The following is a 26,452-nucleotide window of genomic DNA, read 5'->3' as shown; positions in this document are numbered from 1 at the left end:
TTGATGTAAAACCTTAATCCAGGTTTTGGACCAGGCTAGAGCAGACAAGTGTTGTGCTAGTGTTGGGGGTAGTCTAAGTACTAAGGTGGTGGTGGTGGTGGTGGTTGTAGCCCAAGGGGCTCCCGGAGCATGCTTTAGCCTCCCCACGGGCCTTGTTCCAGGGGGAGCAGAGAGAGAGGCCCGGCCTGGAGCAGCCCCTCCTGAATTATGGATGGAGGGGAAGAGGACTGGCCTCCAGGGGATGGGGGGGATGTATACCCCCTTCCTCTTCCTCCTCCCCCTCTTCTTCTTCCTTCTCCTCCTCCCCCCAGTTCCGCCTCCTCCTTCTTTCCCCCACTCCCGGCGGCATTCTGGCGTGGCTGAAGGCTGCTGGATGAGGGTGACTGGAGCTGCCTCTCTCGCTTTCTTACGTCTCTCTCTTACACGCTCTCTCTCTCTTACACACTCTCTCTCTTACACGCTCTCTCTCTTACACACTCTCTCTCTTACACACTCTCTCTCTTACACACTCTCTCACTCTCTTTTGCTCTCTCTCTTTTATATTCTCTCTTACACACACTCTCTCTCTCTTGCACAAACTTGCTTTCTCTCTCTCTCTCTCTCTCTCGCTCTCTCTCTCTCTCTCTCTCTCTCGCTTTTTCTCTCTCAATTCAATTCAATTCAATTCAAGGGGCTTTATTGGCATGGGAAACATATGTTAACATTGCCAAAGCAAGTGAAGTAGATAATATACAAAAGTGAAATAAACAATAAAAATGAACAGTAAACATTACACTCACAGAAGTTCCAAAAGAATAAAGACATTACAAATGTCATATGATGTATATATACAGTGTTGTAACAATGTACAAAAGGGAAAATAAATAAGCATAAATATGGGTTGTATTTACAAAATACAATGTATTTTCTCTCTCTTGCTCTCTTTCTCTCTCTCTCTCTTGCACCCACTTGCTTTCTCTCTCTCTTTATCTCTCTATATATATCTGTCGCTTCCCACTCTATCTGTTTGTAGCTGAGAAAGTAAAATAATTGCTCTCTCCAACACTAAGGGTTGTATTCAATCAAAAGCAGAATCCAGATGCTTATGGAGAGAGTCAAAAGAGAGAGGTCTTCCATGACTGTGGGAATTCATCTTTCATCAATATATTGTTGAGTTTATTTTTGCATCCATCAAGAAATGACGTTTTAGATAATGAAATGATTAGTTTGGCTCACAGCACAGGAGACAGGCCTCCACAGTAAACCTCACACATAACAGCAAACAAACATATAACAGCCGTGGTTGAATAAACACATTATCAACACACAGATGCAATGAAAAGATTATTCAAAACATTTGAAGGTTTCAGCCCACTATTGAAGGCTGTGTTGTTTGGTGATGCAACATTTTAAAGCTGCAGTGAAGCAGATTGTAAAAACATGATGCCCTCTCAGAATTGATAATGAGTTCAAGTGTTTTGGTACTCTTTGGGTTTTAAGTAGAAAAATGACACAAAACACAAGGCATACTTACCGTTTTGTGTTGCATTCAGGGGGATTGTCATGATCCTTGTCAGATGTGTTGCACTCATCCTCCACTTTCCATCTTGATGGAAAAGGGTTTTACAGAGTTGTGTTGTATTGTCAAATACTTTATATAGGAAAAGTAACTTGCTTTTTAACCTCCAATAAATAGCAGACATTTCTTAGCAACATCTCATCCTCTTTCATACTTCGGCCTTGGTATGTTTGCCGAAATTATTATTATTATTTGTCCATGTCTAAATACACAATTTGAGTGATGGAAAAGGGCAAACCACTATAACTCAGCCCTGAATATAGTATTCAAGTTTAAAACCACTATAGCTCAGCCCGGAATATAGTATTCAAGTTTAAAACCACTATAACTCAGCCCTGAATATAGTATTCAAGTTTAAAACCACTATAACTCAGCCCTGAATATAGTATTCAAGTTTAAAACCACTATAAATCAGCCCTGAATATAGTATTCAAGTTTAAACCCACAATAAATCAGCCCTGAATATAGTATTTGTTTAAAAACCCTATAACTCAGCCCTGAATATAGTATTTGTTTACAACCACTATAACTCAGCCCTGAATATAGTATTTGTTTAAAACCACTATAACTCGGCCCTGATTATTCAAGTTTAAAGAATACACTTAGATGGCTCTGCGGTTACCTCTCTTTAAAATGTACAAAACTTTTAAATGATGCTCCTTCGCTAATGTGTTTTGACAATTGTGTTAGGATCTTAATGAATTCACTAATTATAATCTGAGTGGCTTTAGCAGAAGTGTTCACCACACAAAGAAACAGACCTAGAGTGGTGCTATTCAAATCCCCAAACATACAGAGATATGAAAAAGGAGAGAGAGAGCATAGAGGGAGAGAGAGCAGAGAGAAAGAGAGTATGGAGATAGAGAGAGTAGAAAGAGAAAGAGAGAGAGCAGAGAGAGTATGGAGATAGAGCAAGAGAGAGGGAGAGAGTATGGAGATAAAGAGAGAAAGAGAGAGTATGGCGATAGAGAGAGTTGAAAGAGAGAAAGAGAGAGAGCAGAGAGAGTATGGAGATAGAGTGGGAGAGAGCAAGAGAGAGAGAGAGAGAGATCGGGGATAGGAGAGATCAGAAAGAGAGAGCAGAGAGAAAGAGAGAGAGCAGAAAGAGAGAGCAGAGAGAGAGAGAGCAGAAAGAGAGAGCAGAGAGAAAGAGAGACAGAGAGAGAGCACAGAGAGAGAGAGAGCACAGAGAGAGGTAGAGCACAGAGAGAGATTGAATTAAAGTTTTATGACTGATGAATCTTTAATGTTCTGGGAAGTGATTCCCACATTCTAGCTGTGTGTGTGTGTGTGTGTGTGTGTGTGTGTGTGTGTGTGTGTGTGTGTGTGTGTGTGTGTGTGTGTGTGTGTGTGTGTGTGTGTGTGTGTGTGTGTGTGTGTGCGTGCGTGCGTGCGTGCGTGCGTGCGTGCGTGCGTGCGTGCGTGTGTGTTGGTGCATACAGTGTGTGCATGTGCACATTTTAATGTGTGTGCATGGCTGCTCGCATATAGTCTGTGTGTCGTTAACCCATTCCTCTCTGAACTCCATCGATACTGACAAGAGCTTAACTACTAACAAGACGCTATTATATTATTATGCTGTATATACCATTACGTTGAACAAAAATATAAACGCAACATGCAACAATTTCAAAGATTTTTCTGAGTTACAGTTCATATAAGGAAATCAGTCAATTGAAATAAATGCATTAGGCCCTAATCTATGGATTTCATATGACTGGGAATACAGATGTGCATCTGTTGGTCACAGATACCTTTAAAATAAAAGGTAGGGCGTAGATCAGAAAACCAGTTAGTATCTGGTGTGACCAACAGTGTGACACATCTCCTTCATGCTGAAACATGCGGGGATAACAGCAGAGGAATGGCACAACAATGGCCTCAGGATCCCATCATGGTATCTCTGTGCATTCAAATTGCCATCGATAAAATGCAACTGTGTTCGTTGTCCGCACATGTTGTCTGCACATGTGTAATGATCATGCTGTTTAATCAGCTTCTTGATATGCCACACCAATCAGATGAAAGGATTATCTTGGCAGGTAAAGAAGAAATGCTCACTAACGGATGTAAACAAATTTGCGTACGCAAAATGTAAGAGAAATAAGCTTTTTCTGTGTATGGAACATTTCTGTGATCTTTTATTTCAGCTCATGAAACATGGGACCAACACTTTACATGTTGCGTTTATTTTTTTGTCAGTGTATTTTGTCAGTAAGATCACAGTTGTGAATTGTGAATATTGGCACATTTAGAGTACATCGTATCTTCTGTCCTTTGAGCATCTCAACCTGTCCTTTAAACTTCTACCAGACAGTTTGTCCTTGTTACTGTGCTGCTGCTGCTTGCTCTATAGGGGTCTTAGTTACCTTACATCCCTTTGTGACAAATGTTATCATAAAAAGGGCTATCTAAATAATACATTTATACAAATGATGAACTGATGTTGATTATGTTTATTTCATTGATCAAAGTCTATTTTATGCCACATGGTGTTCGTTCCCTTTCCTTCCATGGACCTTAACCTTTGACCCAGCAGTGACAGCAGTGACAGGTTATATTGGCGTGGACACTCCGCCATCCATTGCATAATCTCAAGGATTATTCCTGCTGGAGCCAGATACAGTCAGACAAGACAAAGGTCGATGGCAAGACCAGTTTGTTTGCTTTGTTAAGTAGGCAAGCACTGATCTCATCAATCATTGATTACAAACTCAGAAAATATGAATACATTAATGAATACATGTTTTTTTCTTGTGTGTGTTGATACCTTTTGTTGTTTCGGTGGCCTTGTCGATATGCTATAACTTTGAACTTTTATACAGATACAGATGGAGCTACATTTGATCACCCTGTTACAGGAGAACTTTCCCGCAGTGCAGGACATTTAAAACTTGTAGTGTATTAGGTGTCAAAAGGCTTTAGACTTGATCTTCCCTTACAAAGAATTTATCAACCCCTACAAAAATGGCCATTAATTATAATTCACATAATAATTCACATTTCCTGTTGCTGCAAGATTATTTTTAAGATCCCATATATGTAACCCGCGGTCCATTGAATCAATGGATAACCTTTCAAACACTTTTGATATTTATACTTTACATCCACTTCAATTTAAAGTCATTTTAGTTACCCAAGCAATGCTTCCAACAATTCTAATAGAAATCGTACATGATATATTCTAGAGTTTTTTAAGTGTCTACCATTTCTTCCTTCCTCCCTAATGCGTTCTTGTCTGCAGTGAGGAAAGCTGCATTTTATGCATAATCACCCTTTGAGTATCTCTCCACTTTCTCACCTTTTTCCATTTTTAATTTGCCCTGACTCTGTGGGATACTCCTCCTATGACTTGTATCTCATCACCGTACTGTCCGTGCTGAGGCAGCTCATTTGATTGAGATGACCACAGGTGACAACACTGAAACTCAAGTTCAGTCAAGTTTATGATCATTTGTTGTATTTTATGTAAATGCTTACTAGGTGAAAAGGCAAAATGTTGGCTTCGTTACTATACTGTTAACTGTAAAACAATGCAGTGGACTAAAATCTTTACTAATTTTTATTGGCAGACTCTATTGAGCTGTTGTGCCTCCTCCACAAGTCAACTGAATGGTTGACCTTTTCGGAAATAGGAGGTATTACATATCACATTCAGCTGTGACTAACTGGACTCAATGACCAGTTAGTCAATTGTATTATGGTTAGTGGTTGATTAATGGTTAATGGTCATTTTCTGTTAGCCCTTTATTCAACCAGGAGATCCCAATGATATAAAGAAGGGAGACTGAAATCTAGCATATAGCATGCTCCCACTACAGTCCCTCTGTGCAGGGTTATATGTGTTGCACAGTGGACTTCACCTTTCTCCTTTCCAGAAACTCCCATCCCTCTCACCACCTTCAACACATCCCTCTCACCACCTTCAACACATCCCTCTCACTACCTTCAACACATCCCTCTCACCACCTTCAACACATCCCTCTCACCATTTTCAGCCCATCCCTCTCACCAGCATACAGTACACCCACAGACACACATACACCCCCCCCCCAGTAGAAACCCAGCCAGCGGCCCCTTCCAGACACCCCTCGTTCTGCTCCGAGCCCAAACAGTTTCTCTCACGTCTTGTTGGCTCAGGATCCTGGCAGCGGTCCTGGGGACTAACTCACGGGGGGAACAATCCCACAAAGTGGCATGAATTAATGTGGCTAATTAACATGCCGTTAATTATTTGTAAATTGTGTGTTTGGGTACACATTACTTGAGAGACATATGTTGCTCGTCATGTTCACCCAAACAAGCGGCAGCTAATCCTATCTCTCGAGTGCCCGCCTCTGAAGATGGGCCAATCAACTTGGTGATAAAAAAGAGAGATGGGAATAAGAGAGATGAGAGATCGAAAGAGCAAGAGAGATGAGAAATAGAGAGAGATGAGAATAGAGAGATGAGTGATAGAGTGAAAGAGCTCGAGAGATGAGAGAGAGAGAGAGGGAGGTGAGAGAGCGAGAGAGAGAGAGGGAGAGAGAGAGAGATGAGAGAGAGAGAGAGAGAGAGATAAGAGAGAGAGGGAGAGAGAGAGAGAGAGATGAGAGAGAGGGAGAGAGAGAGAGAGATGAGAGAGAGAGAGAGAGAGAGACAAGGGGAAGGAAATGTTTCAAAACCAATGAGTGTTTATTTGTGAGCTTGAGGTTTCCGTCACTGTAGTGGTGTTAATTGTAAGAGGTCATCATTTGAATAACCTTGAAGCTCGTAAAGACTCTCACCATGTCCCTGACCCATTCATTTTGAATAGTACCAAAAAATAAATACGCACACATCTATACCTGCTCTCTCTCACACACACACACACACACACACACACACACACACACACACACACACACACACACACACACACACACACACACACACACACAGCCTAGCTCTGTTACCACCCACAACCCCACCATACCCCAATATAATAGCTTCAGATACTTTGGATCTCTTTGCACTCCGCCTAAAAAAATATGAAGGGGAAACATTGGACTATGGAGCTTGAAATGGTACACTGTTTACCACGCCTGCCATTACACGCCTGCCATTCCGCGCCTGCCATTCCGCGCCTGCCATTCCACGCCTGCCATTCCACGCCTGCCATTCCACGCCTGCCATTACACGCCTGCCATTCCACGCCTGCCATTACACGCCTGCCATTCCACGCCTGCCATTACACGCCTGCCATTCCACGCCTGCCATTCCACGCCTGCCATTACACGCCTGCCATTCCACGCCTGCCATTACACGCCTGCCATTCCACGCCTGCCATTCCGCGCCTGCCATTCCGCGCCTGCCATTACACGCTCTATCAGTGTGTCTTTGGTGGGGTGTGCAGTGTTATTTTGTGGGATATGTTTTGGTTGAGGCTCCTCATGCAAAGCTTCTACTGAAGCCTCTGGGTAGGTCATGTGTGCTAGAAACATATCTGGGTATCTCTCTTTCCTACCTCTCCCATCTCCTCTCATCTCCTCTCTCTCCCTTCTCCTCTCTCTCCCTCTACCTCTCTCTCCTTTCTCCTCTCTCTCCCACCTCCTTTCTCTCCCATCTCCTCTCTCTCCCTCTACCTCTCTCCCATCTCCTCTCTCTACCTCTCCCACCTCCTCTCTCTCCCTCTACGTCTCTCTCCCATCTCCTCTCCCTCCCTCTACCTCTCTCACTCGTCGCCTCTCTCTCACCCTCTACCTCTCTCTCCCACCTCCTCTCTCTCTACCTCTCTCTCCCATCTCTTCTAGCTCCCTCTACCTCTCTCTCCCATCTCCTCTCTCTCCCATCTCCTCTCTTTCCCTCTACCTCTCCCACCTCCTCTCTACTGAAGCCTCTGGGTAGGTTATGTGTGCTAGAAACATATATGGGTATCTCTCTTTCCTACCTTTCCCATCTCCTCTCATCTCCTCTCTCTCCCTCTCTCTCCCTTCTCCTCTCTCTCCCTCTACCTCTCTCCCATCTTCTCTCTCTCGCATCTTCTTTCTCTCCCATCTCCTCTCTCTCCCATCTCCTCTCTCTCCCATCTCCTCTCTCTCCCTCTACCTCTCTCTCCCATCTCCTCTCTCTCCCTCTACCTCTCTCCCATCTCCTCTCTCCCTCTACCTCTCTCACCCGTCGCCTCTCTCTCGCCCTCTACCTCTCTCTCCCACCTCCTCTCTCTCTACCTCTCTCTCCCATCTCTTCTAGCTCCCTCTACCTCTCTCTCCCATCTCCTCTCTCTCCCATCTCCTCTCTTTCCCTCTACCTCTTCCACCTCCTCTCTACTGAAGCCTCTGGGTAGGTCATGTGTGCTAGAAACATATCTAGGTTTCTCTCTTTCCTACCTTTCCCATCCCCTCTCTCTCCCTCTCTCTCCCTTCTCCTCTCTCTCCCTCTACCTCTCTCTCCCATCTCCTCTCTCTCCCATCTCCTTTCTCTCCCATCTCCTCTCTCTCCCTCTACCTCTCTCTCCCATCTCCTCTCTCTCCCATCTCTTCTCTCTCCCATCTCCTTTCTCTCCCATCTCCTCTCTCTCCCTCTACCTCTCTCTCCCATCTCCTCTCTCTCCCATCTCCTCTCTCTCCCTCTACCTCTCTCTCCCTCTACCTCTCTCTCCCATCTCCTCTCCCTCCCTCTACCTCTCTCACCCGTCGCTTCTCTCTCGCCCTATATCTCTCTCTCTCATCTCTTCTAGCTCCCTCTACCTCTCTCTAACAGCTCTCTCTCCTATCTCCTCTCTCTCCCTCTACCTCTCCCTGCCATCTCCTCTCTCTACCTGTAGCTCTTTCTCCCATTTCTTCTCTCTACCTGTACCTCTCTCCCATCGCCTCTCTCTCCCTCTGCCTCTCTCGCCCATCTCCTATCTCCCTCTACCTCTCTCTCCCATCTCCTCTCTTTCCCTCTACATCTCTCTCCCACTAAGTCTCACTCCCTCTACCTCTCTCTCCCTCTAAGTCTCTCTCCCATCTCCTCTCTCCCTCTACCTCTCTCTCCCTCTAAGTCTCTCTCCCTCTAAGTCTCTCTCCCATGTCCTCTCTCTACCTGTACCTCTCTCCCTCTAAGTCTCTCTCCCATCTCCTCTCTCCCATTACCTCTCTCTCCCTATAAGTCTCTCTCCCTCTAAGTCTCTCTCCCATCTCCTCTCTCTACCTGTACCTCTCTCCCATCTCCTCTCTTTCCCTCTAAGTCTCTCTCCAATCTCCTTAGCAGTCAGCTCCGCTCCTGGTGCTCACTTTCTTTTTCAACTATGAGGGCAGAGCGTCATTTACACACACAGCGACTTGGGGCTGCAGCTCCTCCCTCCCTCTTCCAGCCACTGCTCACCCTCCTTCTTCCTCCCTCCTTTCCCTCTCTCCCTTCCTCCCTCCATCCTCCAGCCACTGCTCACACACTGCCAAACATTTTATATCTTTATTTAGTCATGCTCGGTATTATTGAATTTGAAAAAACATGCCAGTCACGGGTACTTCCTTTCCCTCTGTCCCGCTCCCTCTCTCTCTCTCTCTCTCTCTCTCTCTTTGTCTCTCTCTCTCTCTCTTTGCAGTGTCATAACCTCAGGAGCCTCAGCCACTATCATCTTTGGGGGACATTTCTAAATGAAGTTTTATTTCCCTTTCCTTGTTACACATTCACTTCCCAGACAAGCTGATAATGTGATGAAGAGATATAGTTTTGTGATATCGTAATGAAGAGATATCCTGTCTGTTTTGCATAAAGTCACAGTGTATCCTAAAGCATCGTCCTTTCATATCCTCCATTATATTCCTTTAAACAGAGAAATAGTTGACAGAGAACAGAGGGAAGAGAAGAAAGGAAGCCTGAGGGCAAAAGACACTGACATTCTTCTTCCTCCCGTGCTCTCTCTCTCTCTCTTTCTCTTGTTTTTGTCAAACTCTAAATCCACGCTGTTCCTGCGCTTTGACTTCTTTTAGCATTCTCTAGTAAACATTTACAGCTTTCCTGTAGCTTTCTCACCAGACTGTCCAGGTTTTGATTGCATGGAATCAATCCCTCACTAAACAGGCAAACAAGTAAATTTTGCAAAACAAATGTTTTGTTACTGTGTGGACACTTCACAACTAGACAAAGGAAAGCAGATCAGTAATGACTAAAACCAGTTAGCATATAGGTACATGGTGTAACACTGTCCATTCACCTATAGGTCTTTGTCAGGTACCTACTCATTATAATAGAGCATGGCTATCATACAAAAGCTAGTTTGTTAAAAACTCAAGTCTACAAATTAATCAATTACTTGATGAGCAAATTATGTATTTTATCCTCTTTTTCCCTCTTTTAAATTGGACAGACACTCACCCTTCACTACTTTAGTCTCATATTTCAACTATGAATAATTTCCCCTCTCTTTTTTTTATTTTTCTCAGCTATCGGACGAACGCTCATCCCGCGCTACTTCAGCACAGTGTTTGAGGGCGGAGTCACTGACCTGTACTATATCCTCAAACACTCCAAGGAGTCTTTCCACAACTCCTGCATCACTGTGGACTGTGATCAGTGCACCATGGTCACCCAGTATGGGAAACCAATGTTTACAAAGGTAAGGTCTGTAATCCTAACCCAGGGGCTGCAGCTGATTGGCTGAATACCCAGGGCGCCAGGTGGTTGGAGTTGTCAACAAAGCAGCATGACAGAAATATGATGCCACGTTTTTGAACTACCGGTAGTTTCTTTGAGAAGATATATAAAGCGATCTGTGCATTTGAACAACAGTATAAATACACCTATTTCACTTTTGCAACCACTGCTGCACATGCTACCACTGTTTTTAACAGATTAGATTATACTATTTAGAACAAGCAGCCAGCTCATGAACGAACGAGTTCACCAGGGAGAACGGTCGTCACTTGTTACCATAGCTACAAAGTCATAAAGCCCACATATTTCTACAATTTCTCTTCTTAAAATGTGATTTTAAACATAACCTTAACCCTGACATTAACCACACTGTTAACCTTATGCCTAACCCTCACCTTAAATGTTGTTTTCCTGACCTTTTACAATATAGATATTGACTTTGTGGCTGTGGTAACTAGTGGAAACCAGGGAGAACGCAATAAGCATTCAGATACAATAACTGAAAACACATTATCTAACTCAGGATAGCTAGCTAGGATAGTATCACAAAGCATGGTGTGCTAGCCAGTTAACTTTCATCACTTCGTATTTCCGAGTTAGTCAGATATTAGTTTAGAAAGACTTGAAATTGGCATGGGAGCTAACTAGCTAGCAAGCTATCGGCTATCAAAGATAGAAAACTGGTTAATTTGACCAAAAAATATTTCAAACTATTTCTCAATGATTCTCAAAATAACTGTAGCTGGCTAATTAATTTGATCTAGCTTTGTGATACACAAGGTGTTATGATGTTTTAGTCCACGCAACATGTTGCCTTGTCACCTACAATAGAACATTATGAACAACATGCGGGTGAACAAAATTGGCCATGCTTTTTTGTCCTACCGGATACACAATGAGAAGGTCCTAGCTAGTGTATCCCTCTGTCCTTCGACTCTTGTTGGATGTAGTTGTCCGGTTTATCAGGTCCCAGGCTTCCATGGCTGTTTTGATTATTTATTCACAAGTTAATTATAATTAGCTTTTTGCTTTAGCACCATCTGTACCTGATAGAGCAGATCTAGTCTCAAGTGCGGAAAAAAGCCGTCCGGCACGAGAGACTCATTGGGAGGAGACTAGAGCAGACCCAGAAGTTCTGACTGAGCAGACGCACATTTGAGTGCCTAAGGACGGTCCATTTACTTTGTACGGTTGTAATTTATGCTATAGTATCCTGCAATTTCATTGGGGCAGCTCCCCTCATAGCAAAAAAGTCCAAGCAATGTTGGCATGGCATGTGCACCCACGGAGGTGGAGCTGCTGCTGCTGGCAGTCACTAAGGGGCAGAGTAGTAGGTAACTACAGCTTGTTTTGAACAATATATTTTTGAAACAGGAAAATGTACATATTTACCGCACTTTTATGAGAATTTAAAACATAATCCATAATCCATAAATTCTATAATATACAGTACAAATTTTAATAAATTACCAATCCCAAGTGGGCCACCGCCCCTAACGCCCTAATGGGCGGTCCGCCGCAGTCCTAACCTGTGTAATTTGGGGTGGCAGGTAGCCTAGTGGTTAGAGTGTTGGTCCAGAAACTGAAAGGTTGCTAGATCGAATCCCCCAGATGACGAGGTAAAAATCTGTCGTTCTGCCCATGAACAAGTCAGTTAACCCACTGTTCCTAGGCCGTCATTGTAAATAAGAGTTTGTTCTTAACTGACTTGCCTAGTTAAACAAATATATGCAAAGCTGTCATTGTAACTTATGCAATGCTGTACACAATTAAAAACAAAAAAACAACTTTTTAAGTGAGAATAGGCATTGGTCTGAAGCCAAAAAAGAAAGGAAATTCACATTAGCGGCACAATGCCTATTCCACCCATGCTCTACCAAGGTTTTCCAGCACACAGCTTTGAGCTACTACAGTATGTTGGTATTGTACTTCAAACTATGTGTAGGCAGGTTGCTTAGGATTCAAACCTTCTCAAACAGCCTAATTCATACTCTTAGAGAACTCTTAGAGAAGGTGCTTCCACAATAATATGATTTGTAAAGTATTGTATTCTCCACACACCACAGTAAGACATTATCCCATTACGCTAACATTTCATGCTTTTCTTTTATAAATGAAAGGTGCTTTGCTTTTAAATGCTTTGCTTTTATACTTACCAGCTCATCAGGCTTGATTGAGATGTTTTGCCTTATAGTAATGTGGTCCATGCCTATATTAGCAAAACATGTAATTGAATTTTTTTATCATAATAACATCCTTTTTTGGTAAATTGGTGCCCAACATAACAATAGGTGGTGGTGTGTTGGACACAGTAGCTCAGATAGGTAGAGCCTGTCTGCATTCCTGATTTCTGTAACTGTTAGCTTACTTGTGTAATATTGAATTAAGCTCAGAACCACTTGTGTCTCAAATAGGATCGTGTTTTCTATCTGATTACCCCCACTGTGTACCGAACCGATTTGGCTGAGGACCCGAGTTTTAGGATTACCTCTGGAGAACAGAACGGACAACGAGAACAGATTGTGGACTGTGAAATGGCTGGTGAATTGCCCTCTTTTCCCCAGTGTGCAAACTCCCTAATAAACTCCCCGTTTGCATTCTAGTTGTGCTCCTTGTGCGTGTTTGGTTATTGAACTTTTGGCGCACTCCCACCTTCTTGGGGCTCATCTAGGGGTGGAGAAGACCTCAGACAGGATCAAGGCACGATTTTACTGGCCGGTGGTGAAGAGAGCAGTGGAAGATTACTGCCGCAGTTGCCCGGAGTGCCAGCAGGTGGCACCAAAACCACTTTCGCAGCCCCTTAACCTCTTACATCTAGACGTTCCGCTAGCGGAACACCTGCTCCAATATCCAATGATGGGCGTGGCGCGAAATACAAATTCCTCTAAAATCCGAAAACTTCAATTTTTCAAACATATGACTATTTTACAGCATTTTAAAGACAAGACTCTCGTTAATCTAACCACACTGTCCGATTTCAAAAAGGCTTTACAGCGAAAGCAAAACATTAGATTATGTCAGCAGAGTACCCAGCCAGAAATAATCAGACACCCATTTTTCAAGCTAGCATATAATGTCACAAAAACCCAGAAGACAGCTAAATGCAGCACTAACCTTTGATGATCTTCATCAGATGACACACCTAGGATATTATGTTATACAATACATGCATGTTTTGTTCAATGAAGTTCATATTTATATCAAAAAACAGCTTTTTACATTAGCATGTGACGTTCAGAACTAGCATACCCCCCCGCAAACTTCCGGGGAATTTACTAACAATTTACTAAATTACTCACGATAAACGTTCACAAAAAGCATAACAATTATTGGTGATGATTATCCAGCCGTGAAAATACTGCCCCCCAGGTTAACCTGTTATGGATAGGGGGCAGTATTTTCACGGCCGGATAAAAAACGTACCCGATTTAATCTGATTATTAGCTTTGGATAGAAAACACTCCAAAGTTTCTAAAACTGTTTGAATAGTGTCTGTGAGTATAACAGAACTCATTTGGCAGGCCAAAACCTGAGAAGATTCTGTACAGGAAGTACCCTGTCTGACCATTTCTTGGCCTTCTTGATTATCTCTATCCAAAACAGGGGATCTCTGCTGTTACGTAACACTTCCTATGGCTCCCATGGGCTCTCAGAAGGCGGCAAAAAACTGAATCGTGGCTTTGCAGGCCCTGGCTGAAAAACATTAGCGCGTTTGGATAGTGGCCGGTCAGAGTACGATGAGACTGAGGCTCGTGCACGAGTCGACTCCATGTTTACTTTCTCTCTCTTTGAACGAAAACCACCACTCCCGGTCGGAATATTATCGCTTTTTTACGAGAAAAATGGCATAAACATTTATTTTAAACAGCGGTTGACATGCTTCGAAGTACGGTAATGGAATATTTAGAATTTTTTTGTCACGAAACGCGTCGGGCGCGTAACCCTTCGTCACCCTTGGATAGTGTCTTGAACGCACGAACAAAACGCCGCTATTTGGATATAACTATGGATTATTTTGAACCAAACCAACATTTGTTATTGAAGTAGCAGTCCTGGGAGTGCATTCTGACGAAGAACACCAAAGGTAATCAAACTTTTCTAATAGTAAATCGGAGTTTGGTCAGGGCTAAACTTGGTGGGTGTCAAAATAGCTAGCCGTGATGGCTGGGCTATCTACTCAGAATATTGCAAAATGTGCTTTCACCGAAAAGCTATTTTAAAATCAGACACCTCGATTGCACAAAGGAGTTCTGTATCTATAATTCTTAAAATAATTGTAATGTATTTTGTCAACGTTTATCATGAGTAATTTAGTAAATTCACCAGAAGTTTGCGGGGGGAATGCTAGTTCGGAACGTCACATGCTAATGTAAAAAGCTGTTTTTTGGATATAAATATGAACTTGATTGAACAAAACATGCATGTATTGTATAACATAATGTCCTAAGATTGTCATCTGATGAAGATCATCAAAGGTTAGTGCTGCATTTAGCTGTGATTTGGGTTTATGTGACATTCTATGCTAGCTTGAAAAATGGGTGTCTGATTATTTCTGGCTGGGTACTCTGCTGACATAATCTAATGTTTTGCTTTCGCTGTAAAGCCTTTTTGAAATCGGACAGTGTGGTTAGATAAAGGACAGTCTTGTCTTTAAAATGGTGTAAAATAGTCATATGTTTGAAAAATGGAAGTTTGGGGTTTTTTGAGGAATTTGTAATTCGCGCCACGCCTATCATTGGATATTGGACCAGGTGTTCCGCTAGTGGAACGTCTAGATGTAAGAGGTTAATTTCCCTACCCATTATTTCAGTCCCTTTCAGCAGGATTGCAATGGACCTGGTAGGACCTCTACCCAAGAGCAACCGAGGGCAACTGAGGTGATTCTGGATTATGCCACCAGGTACCCGGAAGCAATTCTCCTGCACACCATGGCCACCAAGGAATCACACGTGAGTCATGCTCTTCTCCCGAGTAGGCATCCCCAACGAGATATTGACCGACCAGGGCACCCCCTTCATGCCGCGAATCATGAAGGATCTATGCAAACTGATGAAAATAACCCAGTTGCGCACCTCAGTGTATGACTCGCAGACTGATGGGTTGGTGGAAAGATTCAAACAAACCCTGAAACAGATGCTAAAGAAGGTGATGAGGCAGACGGAAAGAATTGGGATCATCTGCTACCCTACCTGATGTTTTCGATCCAAGAAGTGCCCCAAGCGTCAACAGGATTCTCTCCCTTCGAACTCCTGTACGGGAGACGACCCAGAGGACTGCTGGACGTGGCTAAAGAAGCCCGGGAACAGCAACCATCGCCCCACCGGACCATGGTGGAGCACGTGGAAGACATGAGAGATCGGATGGCAACTCTGTGGTCCCTGGTACGGGAACATATGCTGGAGGCCCAGGAGGCCCATGCACGGGTGTACAACAGAGGGGCACAACGAAGGGACTTCTAGCCAGGAGACAAAGTGTTGGTGTTAGTCCCCACCTCAGAATGTACGTTTTTGCCCCAATGGAACGGGCCATACGAAGTCCCTTGAGAAGATGGGTGAAGTTAACTATAGGGTCAGACAGCCGGGACGTAGGCATCTGACCCAGATTTACCATGTGAATTTGCTAAAGAAAGGGAATGCACGTGATGTACTCTACTCTATTTCACCAAAGAAGGCTACCACAGAGACCATGCCGGCGAAGGTGCCACTGGGGGAGCAGCTGAGCAGAGCACAGAATCAGGAGTTGAGGGAGTTGGTCTGCCGGAACCAGGAAATGTTCTCCAGTGAATCAGGACACACCAATCTGCTACAGCACAGCATCATCACCGAAACCGGGAAAAATGTGGAGTTGAGACCCTACCGCATACCGGAGGCAAAGAGGCTATCAGGACTGAGGTAAAAACGATGTTGAATGCTGATATAATCGCAGAGTCGAATAGTGAGTGGTGTAGCCCCATAGTGTTTGTGCCGAAACCAGACAGCACTATTCACTTATGTAATGATTTTAGAAAGGTAAATGAAATCTCAAAGTTTGAATCCTACCCCATGCCCCGAATGTATGAATTAATCGAACGGCTAGGGACCGCCCGATTTATCAGCACGCTCGACCTGACGAAGGGTTATTGGCAGGTGCTCTTAGCTCCCGAGGCACGAGCGAATACTGCTTTCGCCACCCCTGACGGGCTGTTCCATTACAAGAAGCTGCACAGGACCCGGCCACTTTCCAGAGGTTGATGGACCAGATTCTCCGTCCCCATCGTGAGTACGCGGCAGCCTACATCGATGATATTGTGATCCATGGAAGCAAGTGAGAGACACATCTAAACCAGGTGAGCGCGGTACTGCAGGCCTTATGGGAGGCGGGGCTAACAGCGAACCCAAAGAAATGTCGGCTCGGCCTTCAGGAGGCTGAGGTACACGATTGGGAGGGGATGTGTCAAACCCAGGTGAAGAAAGTGGAGGCGATTCGGGACTGACCCCACCCCCTCACCAAGAAGCAGGTACGCACATTTGTGAGGTTGACTAGTTACTACTGGAGATTTATTCCCCACTTTGCCTCCCTAGCCAGCTCCCTGACAATCTGACCAGGAGCCGTCTGCCCGCCCAGGTGACGTGGACCGAGGGGATGGAAAAATCCTTCTAGGACCTAAAGGGAGTACTGTGTTCTGGACCCATGCTGGTGACTCCGGACTTCTCCAAACCACTGGTGGTACAAACCGATGCGCCGAAATAGGGGAGGGTGCCATCCTATCACATCTACAAGAAGGTGAGGAACACCCAGTCATGTACATTAGCCGGAAGCTGTTGCCACGGGAACAAAGATATTCCACTGTGGAGAAAGAATGTCTAGTGATCAAGTGGGCGCTGGAGACGCTGAATTATTACTTATTGGGACGGCACGTCACCCTCGTTACGGACCATGCACCACTGGTTTCGATGTCACGGAATAAGGACAGTAACGCCCGGGTCACCCGCTGGTTCCTATCCTTACAGCCCTTTGTTTCCTCTGTCGTCCACAGATCAGGTACAGCCCATGGAAATGCCGATGCCCTCTCCAGGAGGGATGCTCTAGGGAGCTGGACCGCCTTATATGGACTTCCTGCCCCAACAACGTGAGCCTGTGGATCATTAAGCCAGGGACTTGGGGATAAAGGAGGAAGCGGCCTGCACAAAGGGGCAGAGAACGGAGAGGAAAGCGTGTGTTATGAAGAGAGAAATATCTGTGTGATTTCCCGTTGTGACCTGGACTGTCTGATTACCCCCACTGTGTACCGAACCGGTTTGTCTGAGGACCCGAGTTTTATGATTACCTCTGGAGAACGGAACGGACAACGAGAACAGATTGTGGACTGTGAAATGGTTGGTGAATTCCCCTCTTTTCCCCAGTGTGCAAAACTCCCTAATAAACTCCCCATTTGCATTCTAGTTGTGCTCCTTGTGCGTGTTTGGTTATTGAACTTGGTGACGTGGAAATCCCACACCCTTGAACCTGCTACTATATATATATATATATATATATATACACCAGTGTACATAATTGTATAGGCAGGACACTGTAAAGTCCATTATCCCTCTGAGTATGAATTAGGCTGTTTGACAAGGTTTGAATGCTAAGCAACCTGCCTACACATAGTTTGAAGTACAATACCAACATACTGTAGTAGCTCAAAGCTGTGAGCTGGAAAACCTTGGTAGAGCATGGGTGGAATAGGCATTGTGCCGCTAATGTGAATTTCCTTACTTTTTCAGCTTTAGACCAATGCCTATTCTCACCTATAACATATATTTTTTTGTTTTTAATGTGATTTTTTTAAACATTTATTTTAATTTCCATGGAAGGTGATTATGTAACATTATTATACAGTTTAACACGTGCTCTCCTTGTGAACCCTTACAATGTTGTGGGTTTTATTGGTTTTATTTATTGATAAGATCCCAGCTCATAATCCTACTGATCATTGCTCAAAGCAAATTGGCGAGAGCAAGGAAACAAAGACTGAAGCAAATATTTACCATGCGATTAAACAATGGAGCTGGATAGATGACTACAGGAGTGTGAAATATGGATGAGCTGTTCTCAGTTAAAGGGTTTTGAAATATTCTCTCTCGCCAAGGCGAGGTGTGATCGTGAATATATCATATTCATCCACCTCAGTGGAAACGACTTGGGACACACTGAGGGGACAGCCCTGGTGTGTCAGATGAGAGTTGATTTGGAGGTAGTCCTTCCGAATGTTCCCTGGGACAACGGTGGTCTACTCTGACATGACGCAGCTGAGGAGTTGGATGTTCCAGTGGGAGGAGGACATCAACAAGCGCATAGAGATGGCCCAGCTCTCTGTCAACCAGCTGGTGTTTGCATTTCTCCATGACAGGTGCATGCCCACAATCCACCACTTTGCCATAAATCACTGTGTCGCTGGGCAGTACTGTAGGGCAAGGTTTCCCAAACTTGCTCCTGGGGCCCACCCTGGGTTCACGTTTTGGTTTTTGCCCAAGCACTACACAGCTGATTCAAATAATCAAAGCTTGATGATGAATAGGTTATTTGAATCAGCTGTGTAGTGTTAAGACAAAAACCACAATGTGCACCCAGGGGGGCCCAAGACTGAGTTTGGGAAACTTTGCCATAGGATGAAGGCAAAATATCTCCGGAGGCGAAAGCCCAATATTCTGATTTACAAGCGGTAACTTTAACCATTAGGTCATGAATTGTGTTTTTAACACATTGATTTCGACAGAGAATTTAAATGTCTGGAAACGTTTGTTCCAAAATGATTTTGTTCATTCACTCAGTAGTGATTTCACATTTATTTCACATTTATTTTCTCAAAATACAACAGTCTAAAACAGTCAATTTGTTGAAAACAGACTCATTTAATCACATAGTTAAAAAGAATTTCCTTTTTTTGGAGCGCATTATTCTGTATGTAAATCCATGGACACTCCATTTAGTTTTTTTGTGGATGTCCATCATCCATTTGGCATGATATGTTATGAATTACTATTCATATGATAAGTTACGAATTTCAGTTTGTATGATATGTTCCGAATTTCAATGTGTAACTATGTTATGAAATTGCAATACGTATGGTATGTTACAAATTCCAATTTGTTGTAACTAACGTTAGCTAGGCTAGGGGTTAGGGTTAAGGTTAGGAGTGAGGTTAAAGGATTAAGGTTAGGGGAAGGATTAGCTAGCATGCTAAGTATTTGCAAAGTAGCTAAAAAGTAGTTGTGAAGTTGGTAATTAGCTAAAATGCTAAAGTTGATTAGATTTGAACTCTCAACATTTGGGTTGCTAGACATTCGCATTATACGCACATCCTTTTTTGTGATTCGGCTTGTTTTTGAGAACCTTTCCCAAGCCTCATTGCACATTGTACAGTCTCAGGGCACGCAAAAGACAAGCTCCAAAAACACCTAAATATGTACTTTTAGAAATGGACACGCTCTCAGTATAGTGATGTAGATTGATCCCTGATACTGCACAACGAGCGATGAGGAAGTGAATCGCAGCTGGGATAAGTTTCTCAAAAACAAGCCAAAAGTGTCTGGACCCTTCTAAAACAAACCATTTACATAAAACATTTTAGATTATTTCACAAATATGGAAATTCTCCTTTAAGTAACCTTCTGTCTTATGTAACCATACCAAACGTAACATATCATACTAATTTCAGCGTCCCGGATTTTCATTTACTATGTTACATCTAGTCTATGAGACCATGTTGGCAAACGTGATGTTATACCCTGTTCAGCCCCTGCCATGACTACTTTTTCCTGTATCTGTATGGCTGTCTTTGTGACTTATGCAAGGCTGTATACAATGCAAGGCTGTATACAATGCAAGGCTGTCATTGTGACCAAAACACCAAGCTCTTATGTGATTTTATGAAGTTCACTATCAAATTGAAATATTTATTTTAAGTTCGTACCTATGCCATAAGAGTATTTTTTTTTTTTACATTTATAAAATTATTTTTCACAAAGCTGAAGAGAATATACTGCATGTTGGGCGTGTCTCTTAACAGGAGTATCTAGCATTACTTGATTCAGATGGTAAACTGCATTGGAATCTGGTTCTGCAGGCTGTCTTTTGAATTTAAAGTGAGGCTCATGCTAGCGAGAATAGCTACAGAAATTCCTTGTGCCCTGAATGAACACTGCATTGAAGCACACACCATGATTTTAAGGCTGGCCCAATTTTACCCACAATAGTGTTATCATAAAACCTGGCCACCATGTTAGGTGTATAACATACACTCTTAGAAAAAAGGGTTCCAAAAGGGTTCTTCGGCTGTCCCCATAGGGGAACCATTTTTGGTTCCAGGTAGAAAACTTTTGGGTTCCATGTAGAACCCTTTCTCCTATGGGAACAGCCGAAGAACCCTTTTGGAACCCTTTTTTCATTGCAGTGACATTTTCTCAACCAACCACCCCATTCAAGCTTTAACAAAATCAGGAAGGGGAAATTTTGTTCATTAAAATAAATTCCACTAACCGAGCACGTTCCGGGAGCTTCCATCCAGGCTTCTGGCTCTGGAGCGCTGAATCTCAATGAGCTCTCTACCTCACTCCCTCTTCCCTCCCTCCACCCCCCTCCCTCCATCCCCCCATTCCTCATCCCTGGAGAAATCATTCCCGGGCTGCTTCCCTATCCCAGAGGGAAAAGCCCCCGCAATCCCACTGGGAGTAATCTGGATGTGTAAACCCGAAGTATGTGTGCGTGTTTGTGTGTGTGTGCATGTGTGTGTGTGCGTGTGAGGTGGGAGTGTCGGTTTTTGGATGATGGTACCCCCTGCTGTACCCCTATGGTGTCCCAGCACCTCCATTCAACACCCAGCAGGTCCTACTATACCTGGGCTCTGTGGATGTAGCATCGTAGTATCGGGGCCCAGGTCCTTGTTACTGTAGCCCATTGGGCCCTCGCTACCTGTGGGGACAGAAGAACCAGGTGGGGGCTCTGTGGATGTAGCATTGTAGCATCTGGGCTAAGGTCCTTGTTACTGTAGCCCAGTGGACCATCGCTACCTGTGGGGACAGAAGAAAAAGAGTCAGCCTAGTTGATCAGGCACTGATTCTATCTCTCTCTGTTTAATTTTAATTTGTTTTTTTTGTGTAAACTGTTTAAGCAAAAGGATAATTGAATTTAATTGATATGGTTGATGAATTGGTACATAATATCAGTGTAATAACGGTATATTACAGCCTAATACAATGAACACTTGACTATATAATGTATTTCCTGTTATTAACTGTATTACAGCCTAATAGATAATGAATGTATGATGTTTTATAATGTAACTACATGTAACAGATGTGTTATTAATGCTCTATTATGCCCTTATTCATAATGAATATTCTTTCAGTAATATTGATATATAAACCTAATCCATTATGAATTTGGCCTACAGTTGCATCTTATACAGTAGAGAATGATGGGATGCTGTGTTACTCTCAGAATATGTGGTTGAGATCCCTTAGCTAAGCGAATGTGCACAAGATTTATTACAGGCATCTTAAATCAATGGGGACCCTCCAAGGGGCCTTACCTTTTTATGGACAGTGTTTTTATTGACCGGGATTTTCATCCGTTGCCGTACTTTTTGTACTGTCCTGTGAAGTGTCGTGTTGTAAGACTAAAGGTTTTGTTAACAAGCCACTGTAGCCAACCAATATCATAGAGGTGTCGTTTTTAATTGTATCCATCACATTTTGGCTTGAATGTTTGCTGTACAGTTTATGTACACATATGATATAATATTCATACATTTCTTCTGGACAATTTTTCTGTCCATTTAGGGGACCCCTTTTGGCTCAAGTGTACCCCCAGAGGCAAACAATCCGTATAGTTTATTTAACTCCCGTGAAAAGGTTTCATGATGTTTAAAAAAATATTTTAGCATGTGTAGGTCTTTGTGTTAATACCAATGGAAGCGATACAGAATTTCACTTAGCTCTGTAGCCAGTATTATTCAACTCATACTTTTGCACTGTGGCTGGAGGTCAATAGTATGAGAAGCAGCTGGAATCATTTTCAAACTAGAATGAAAGCCCTTTCCATTGTCCATTAAACACTTATGATTATTTTTTAAAACATTACTTCTGTCTAATCCGCATTAATCTATCTAAAAACATACACATTATCGGCCTGAACAGCATCCCTCCAACGACTAACCGTTAAGCTCGATAACTATCAAAAAGTAGTTCCGACTCTTAATCCCAATAGTAAGAATAACTCATGAATACACTATCAAGGCACGCAGAAACATCATCACATTTTAGCCAAGTAGCATAGACTATACTACATCCCCAGAACGCCCTAAATCATATATTCAATGGTAGGAGCTAGTAGAGGAAAAAATATTCCCCTTTTCTCTACTTTTTCTTTTTTTCCAGTATGGCGGAGTGATACCACGTGACCAGGCCTGTATGCCCGCCAGCCTCTTTCTTGTTGATCCTCGGGAGACCATCTGTGCTGGGGGCATTGATTAGAGTGTCTGGTGGGATTACATCTTTTCTGTTGCCATGCCAACTAATCAGCTGATTTTTTTTTGTTGCTGCGCGCTCTATCCCTCCCTCCGGTTGCCACGGCAACGAAACATTGGGAACTGCAAGAGCCCTGACAACACTGAATTCGGCTAAAGGGGCGAATGTGTGTGTGTTTTTTCTGGCTCTCTCATACTCGTCCACACACATACACTCTCTCTCTCTCTCTCGCACACTTTCCATTTTTCTCTCTTTCTCTCTCTCGCTCTCTTGCACACTCTTCCTCTGTCTTTCTCTCTCTCTCTCTCTCTCATAATTGGCAACTCTCTCTGACCCAAAGTTCTTGTGTCTCTGCCGTAAACACACTCCTCTCAACATCATCTTCAAGAGAGTGTGAGGAATGAGAGGAACAAGGACAGCCCAGCTGAATAAGGACAGAGTAAATAATAGTCTGCCCAATTCCAAACAACTTCAACGTATTCCAAAGTGAATGACATCCTGCAGAGCATTAAGAATCGATCCCTGTAATGATTACTCAAATAAACAGACGGCCGCGTGCCAGCTAGCTTAAAATGACTGATCGTAAAAGAAATACATCAATATGGGGAATTATTTTGAAGGTGATGTAAACCGTAGTATACTGTATACTAAGGGCCTTTTATTTTGAAAAGCGCTCTTGAATGAAGCTGAATACTATAGGCCTACATTTGTTACAAAGGTTGTTATGAATGATACTACAAGACTCAGAAAGGTGTCATGCCTGTTCTCATCCAGGTGTTATGAATGCCTTTATGTATACCCCCTTCAGATAAAGTGTTCCCCATCTTTGATGTTGGACAGGTATGCACAGAGGGCCGACTGATTCTTGAATTTGCCTTTGACGACCTCATGAGGATCAAGACCTGGCACTTCACCATCCGGCAATACCGAGAACTCATCCCCCGCAGCATCCTGGCCATGCACGTGAGTGGTGTGACATCATCAACATGGGCCGACTGCACGGCGATAGGTGGTGCTGCCTATGCTGGATAGAGGGTGATGTCAATGCTGGATAGAGGGTGATGCCCAAGCTGGATAGAGGGTGATGACCATGCTGGATAGAGGGTGATGCCCATGCTGTCACAGAAGCCATTATGGCAAGATGCAAACATATACCCTCTATCCAACTCTATGGTTTGACATCATCAACATGCGCCAACCACCACTCACCCATTTTCCATCCAGGTGTATCCTATTCTCGAATGTTAATGAGAATCCTCTTCCTCGGGCTCTTAAGTGGCCCAACTCCACCAAGACACTTAGACGCTATTCATAAGCATATGAATTTAAAAGCTATACAAAGCAGTTTGGAAAGTGTCCCAATTTGGAGGGATTTTATAAACCAATTTATTTGCAGACATCAAAGGAAGGCTTGGATGAAAGAGGGCCCTTGCCTGAGCAAAAAAAAAAACAAGGTCAAATGAATAATCTGTTTAATTCCAGTGTAATGAACATAATAGTCACACGGAGGGAATGGTGAAGTGAGCAACTTATATGTTGTCATAGTTCCATACGTTATACATAGTATATTATATTCAGTAGTGCACAGTCATACTCTAGTCATACTCTAATATCATGAATATGTTTGCATCAAATACATTCCCTGTCTGCATGTCACCTATCATAACCTAAACACACCTACCTCGAAGTGTGCAACACTGAAACTTTTTCTTCAGCCCCATGGGCCTAAAGGTGTATTTAAGAAGTAGTTTTCCCTGAATAGCCAGCCTCCTTCTTTTTGCCAAATCTTTATATGAAATTCACACACGATTAAATTGGCCCCTGTGGGTATTCCCACTAATTTCAGGAGAGTAGGGTATTGTGGGCCTTGGACGGATATTTCACAGGCATTCGAGTGATGTGTAAAAGTGAGTTAGCTCTTTTGATCATAGCCTCGACTAATGAAAAGTGTAGAGAGAGTGGAAGTGAGAAGACTGAATTTAGACAGACACAATTGTGCTAGTTTGTGTGTGCATGCACATTGCCCCCAGACATTCACACACAGACATAGACACAAACACACACATACACACATATACACACGCACACAAACACACACATTTTGCAGGCTTTGTTATAAAATTCTAAACATAATTTTTTTTTGCTCAAACATTCATTTCTTGTAAAAGCACACATTTTGGATTGGAAAAATACGTGTTGTGGGTATTTCATAGTTTCACCCCACTGGACAAAAGCTGGATGAATCAATGTTGTTGTCACATCATTTCATACAAAATATAAAATGTGATGGTGTTGAATCAATGTGGAAAAGTGATTGGATTTGAAAACAGATTTGTATTTTATCCCCTTTTTCTCCCCAATTTTGATCTTGTCTCATCACTGCAACCTCTCAACCGGCTCAGGAGGTGAAGGTCAAGTCATGCGTCCTCCGAAACATGACCCGCCAAACCGCGCTTCTTAACACCCGCCCACTTAATCCCAGAAGCCAGCCACAACAATTTGTCAGAGGAAACACCGTTCACCTGACGACCGAGGTCAGCCTGCAGGCTCCCGCCCCACCACAAGGAGTCGCTAGAGCACGATGAGTAAAGCCCCCTCGGCCAAACCCTCCCCTAACCCGAACGACGGTGGGCCAATTGTGCGCCTATGGGACTCCCGATCACGGCTGGTTGTGATACAGCCTGGGATCGAACCCGGGTCTATAGTGATGCCTCTAGCACAGCGATGCAGTGCCTTAGACTGCTGCGCCACTCGGGAGGCCCATTTCATATTTTTGTCACCCAACTTTTAACCTAAATTCAATGAAATTATGAAATAATTTTGGGATTTCACATTAAATTCACGTTAGTTGACAACTCAACCAAATGTAAATCAGAACTAGACGTTGAGCTGACGTCTGCCCAGTGGGACAGTTCTGTTGGTATTTCAAGGCTAGTGTATTCTGACACTGAATTTTTGAATGGGTATTCAATGTAGTTGTTGATGACCATAGTTGAGAATGTATTTGACACCTCTTGGAGTCACAGGTTCTCACAACACTAAGCTGTAGTCAGGTGGCTTCTTGATATTGCTATTTAGTTTCAAATTTGAAATCATACTCTAACATAAACCGATTTTTAGATGTATTTTTTTCCATCGTCCTTCTTTCCTGACTTTCTCTACACCAAGATTCAACTGGAAATTAGTGTGTTTTGAATGGAAGCAGAGCCAGGCTTCTCATCTGTCTTTTGTTTAGTCAATAAACAGCATTTTCAGACTGAAGACATCTATTATATAAAAGAGTTCTAACAAATTAATATTAGTAGTTAATATTAATGCAAACTGTATGTTGCCCCCCCCCCCCTGCTCCCCCTCCTTCAACCCTTAGGCACAAGACCCCCAGGTTCTGGAACAGCTCTCCAAAAACATCACCCGCATGGGGCTGACCAACTTCACCCTCAACTACCTCAGGGTAAGAGCTCTCTGCCTCCTGTTTGTCTTTCTGTATCTGTCTATCTCTGTCTCTCTGTGTCTGTCTCTCTCTGTCTCTCTGTGTCTGTCTCTCTGTCTCTCACTGTCTCTGTCTGCATCCTTCTGTTTCTGTCTCTCTCTGTCTCTCTCTGGCTGTGTCTGTGTGGGTCTTTCTGTTGCTTTCTGTTGCTCTCTCTCTCTCTCTTTTCCTTTCACATAGACACACTCCCAAAGACGTACACACACACACACACACACACACACACACACACACACACACACACACACACACACACACACACACACACACACACACACACACACACACACACACACACACACACACACACACACACAC

The 26,452-nt window shown here is 43.3% G+C and overlaps 1 protein-coding gene across 5 annotated transcripts in view; it reads left to right on the top strand.

The window, feature by feature from the left end:
• The window catches only part of LOC106604537 (LIM domain-binding protein 2), a 96,737-nt gene that overhangs the window by 47,948 nt on the left and 22,337 nt on the right, over nucleotides 1-26,452 (top strand). For 4 of the 5 annotated variants that reach the window (XM_014199261.2, XM_014199258.2, XM_014199262.2 and 1 more), the window contains exons 3-5: nucleotides 9,946-10,118; nucleotides 23,485-23,607; nucleotides 26,012-26,095. In XM_014199261.2, coding sequence (XP_014054736.1) covers nucleotides 9,946-10,118; nucleotides 23,485-23,607; nucleotides 26,012-26,095 — 380 coding nt within the window. The remainder of the gene's footprint in view (nucleotides 1-9,945; nucleotides 10,119-23,484; nucleotides 23,608-26,011; nucleotides 26,096-26,452) is intronic. The other variant, XM_045718022.1, reaches the window with a different exon arrangement.

Source organism: Salmo salar, chromosome ssa05, assembly GCF_905237065.1.
Source record: "Salmo salar chromosome ssa05, Ssal_v3.1, whole genome shotgun sequence".
Taxonomy (NCBI): Eukaryota; Metazoa; Chordata; class Actinopteri; order Salmoniformes; family Salmonidae; genus Salmo; species Salmo salar.
This window is presented reverse-complemented; position numbering and strand designations above follow the sequence as displayed.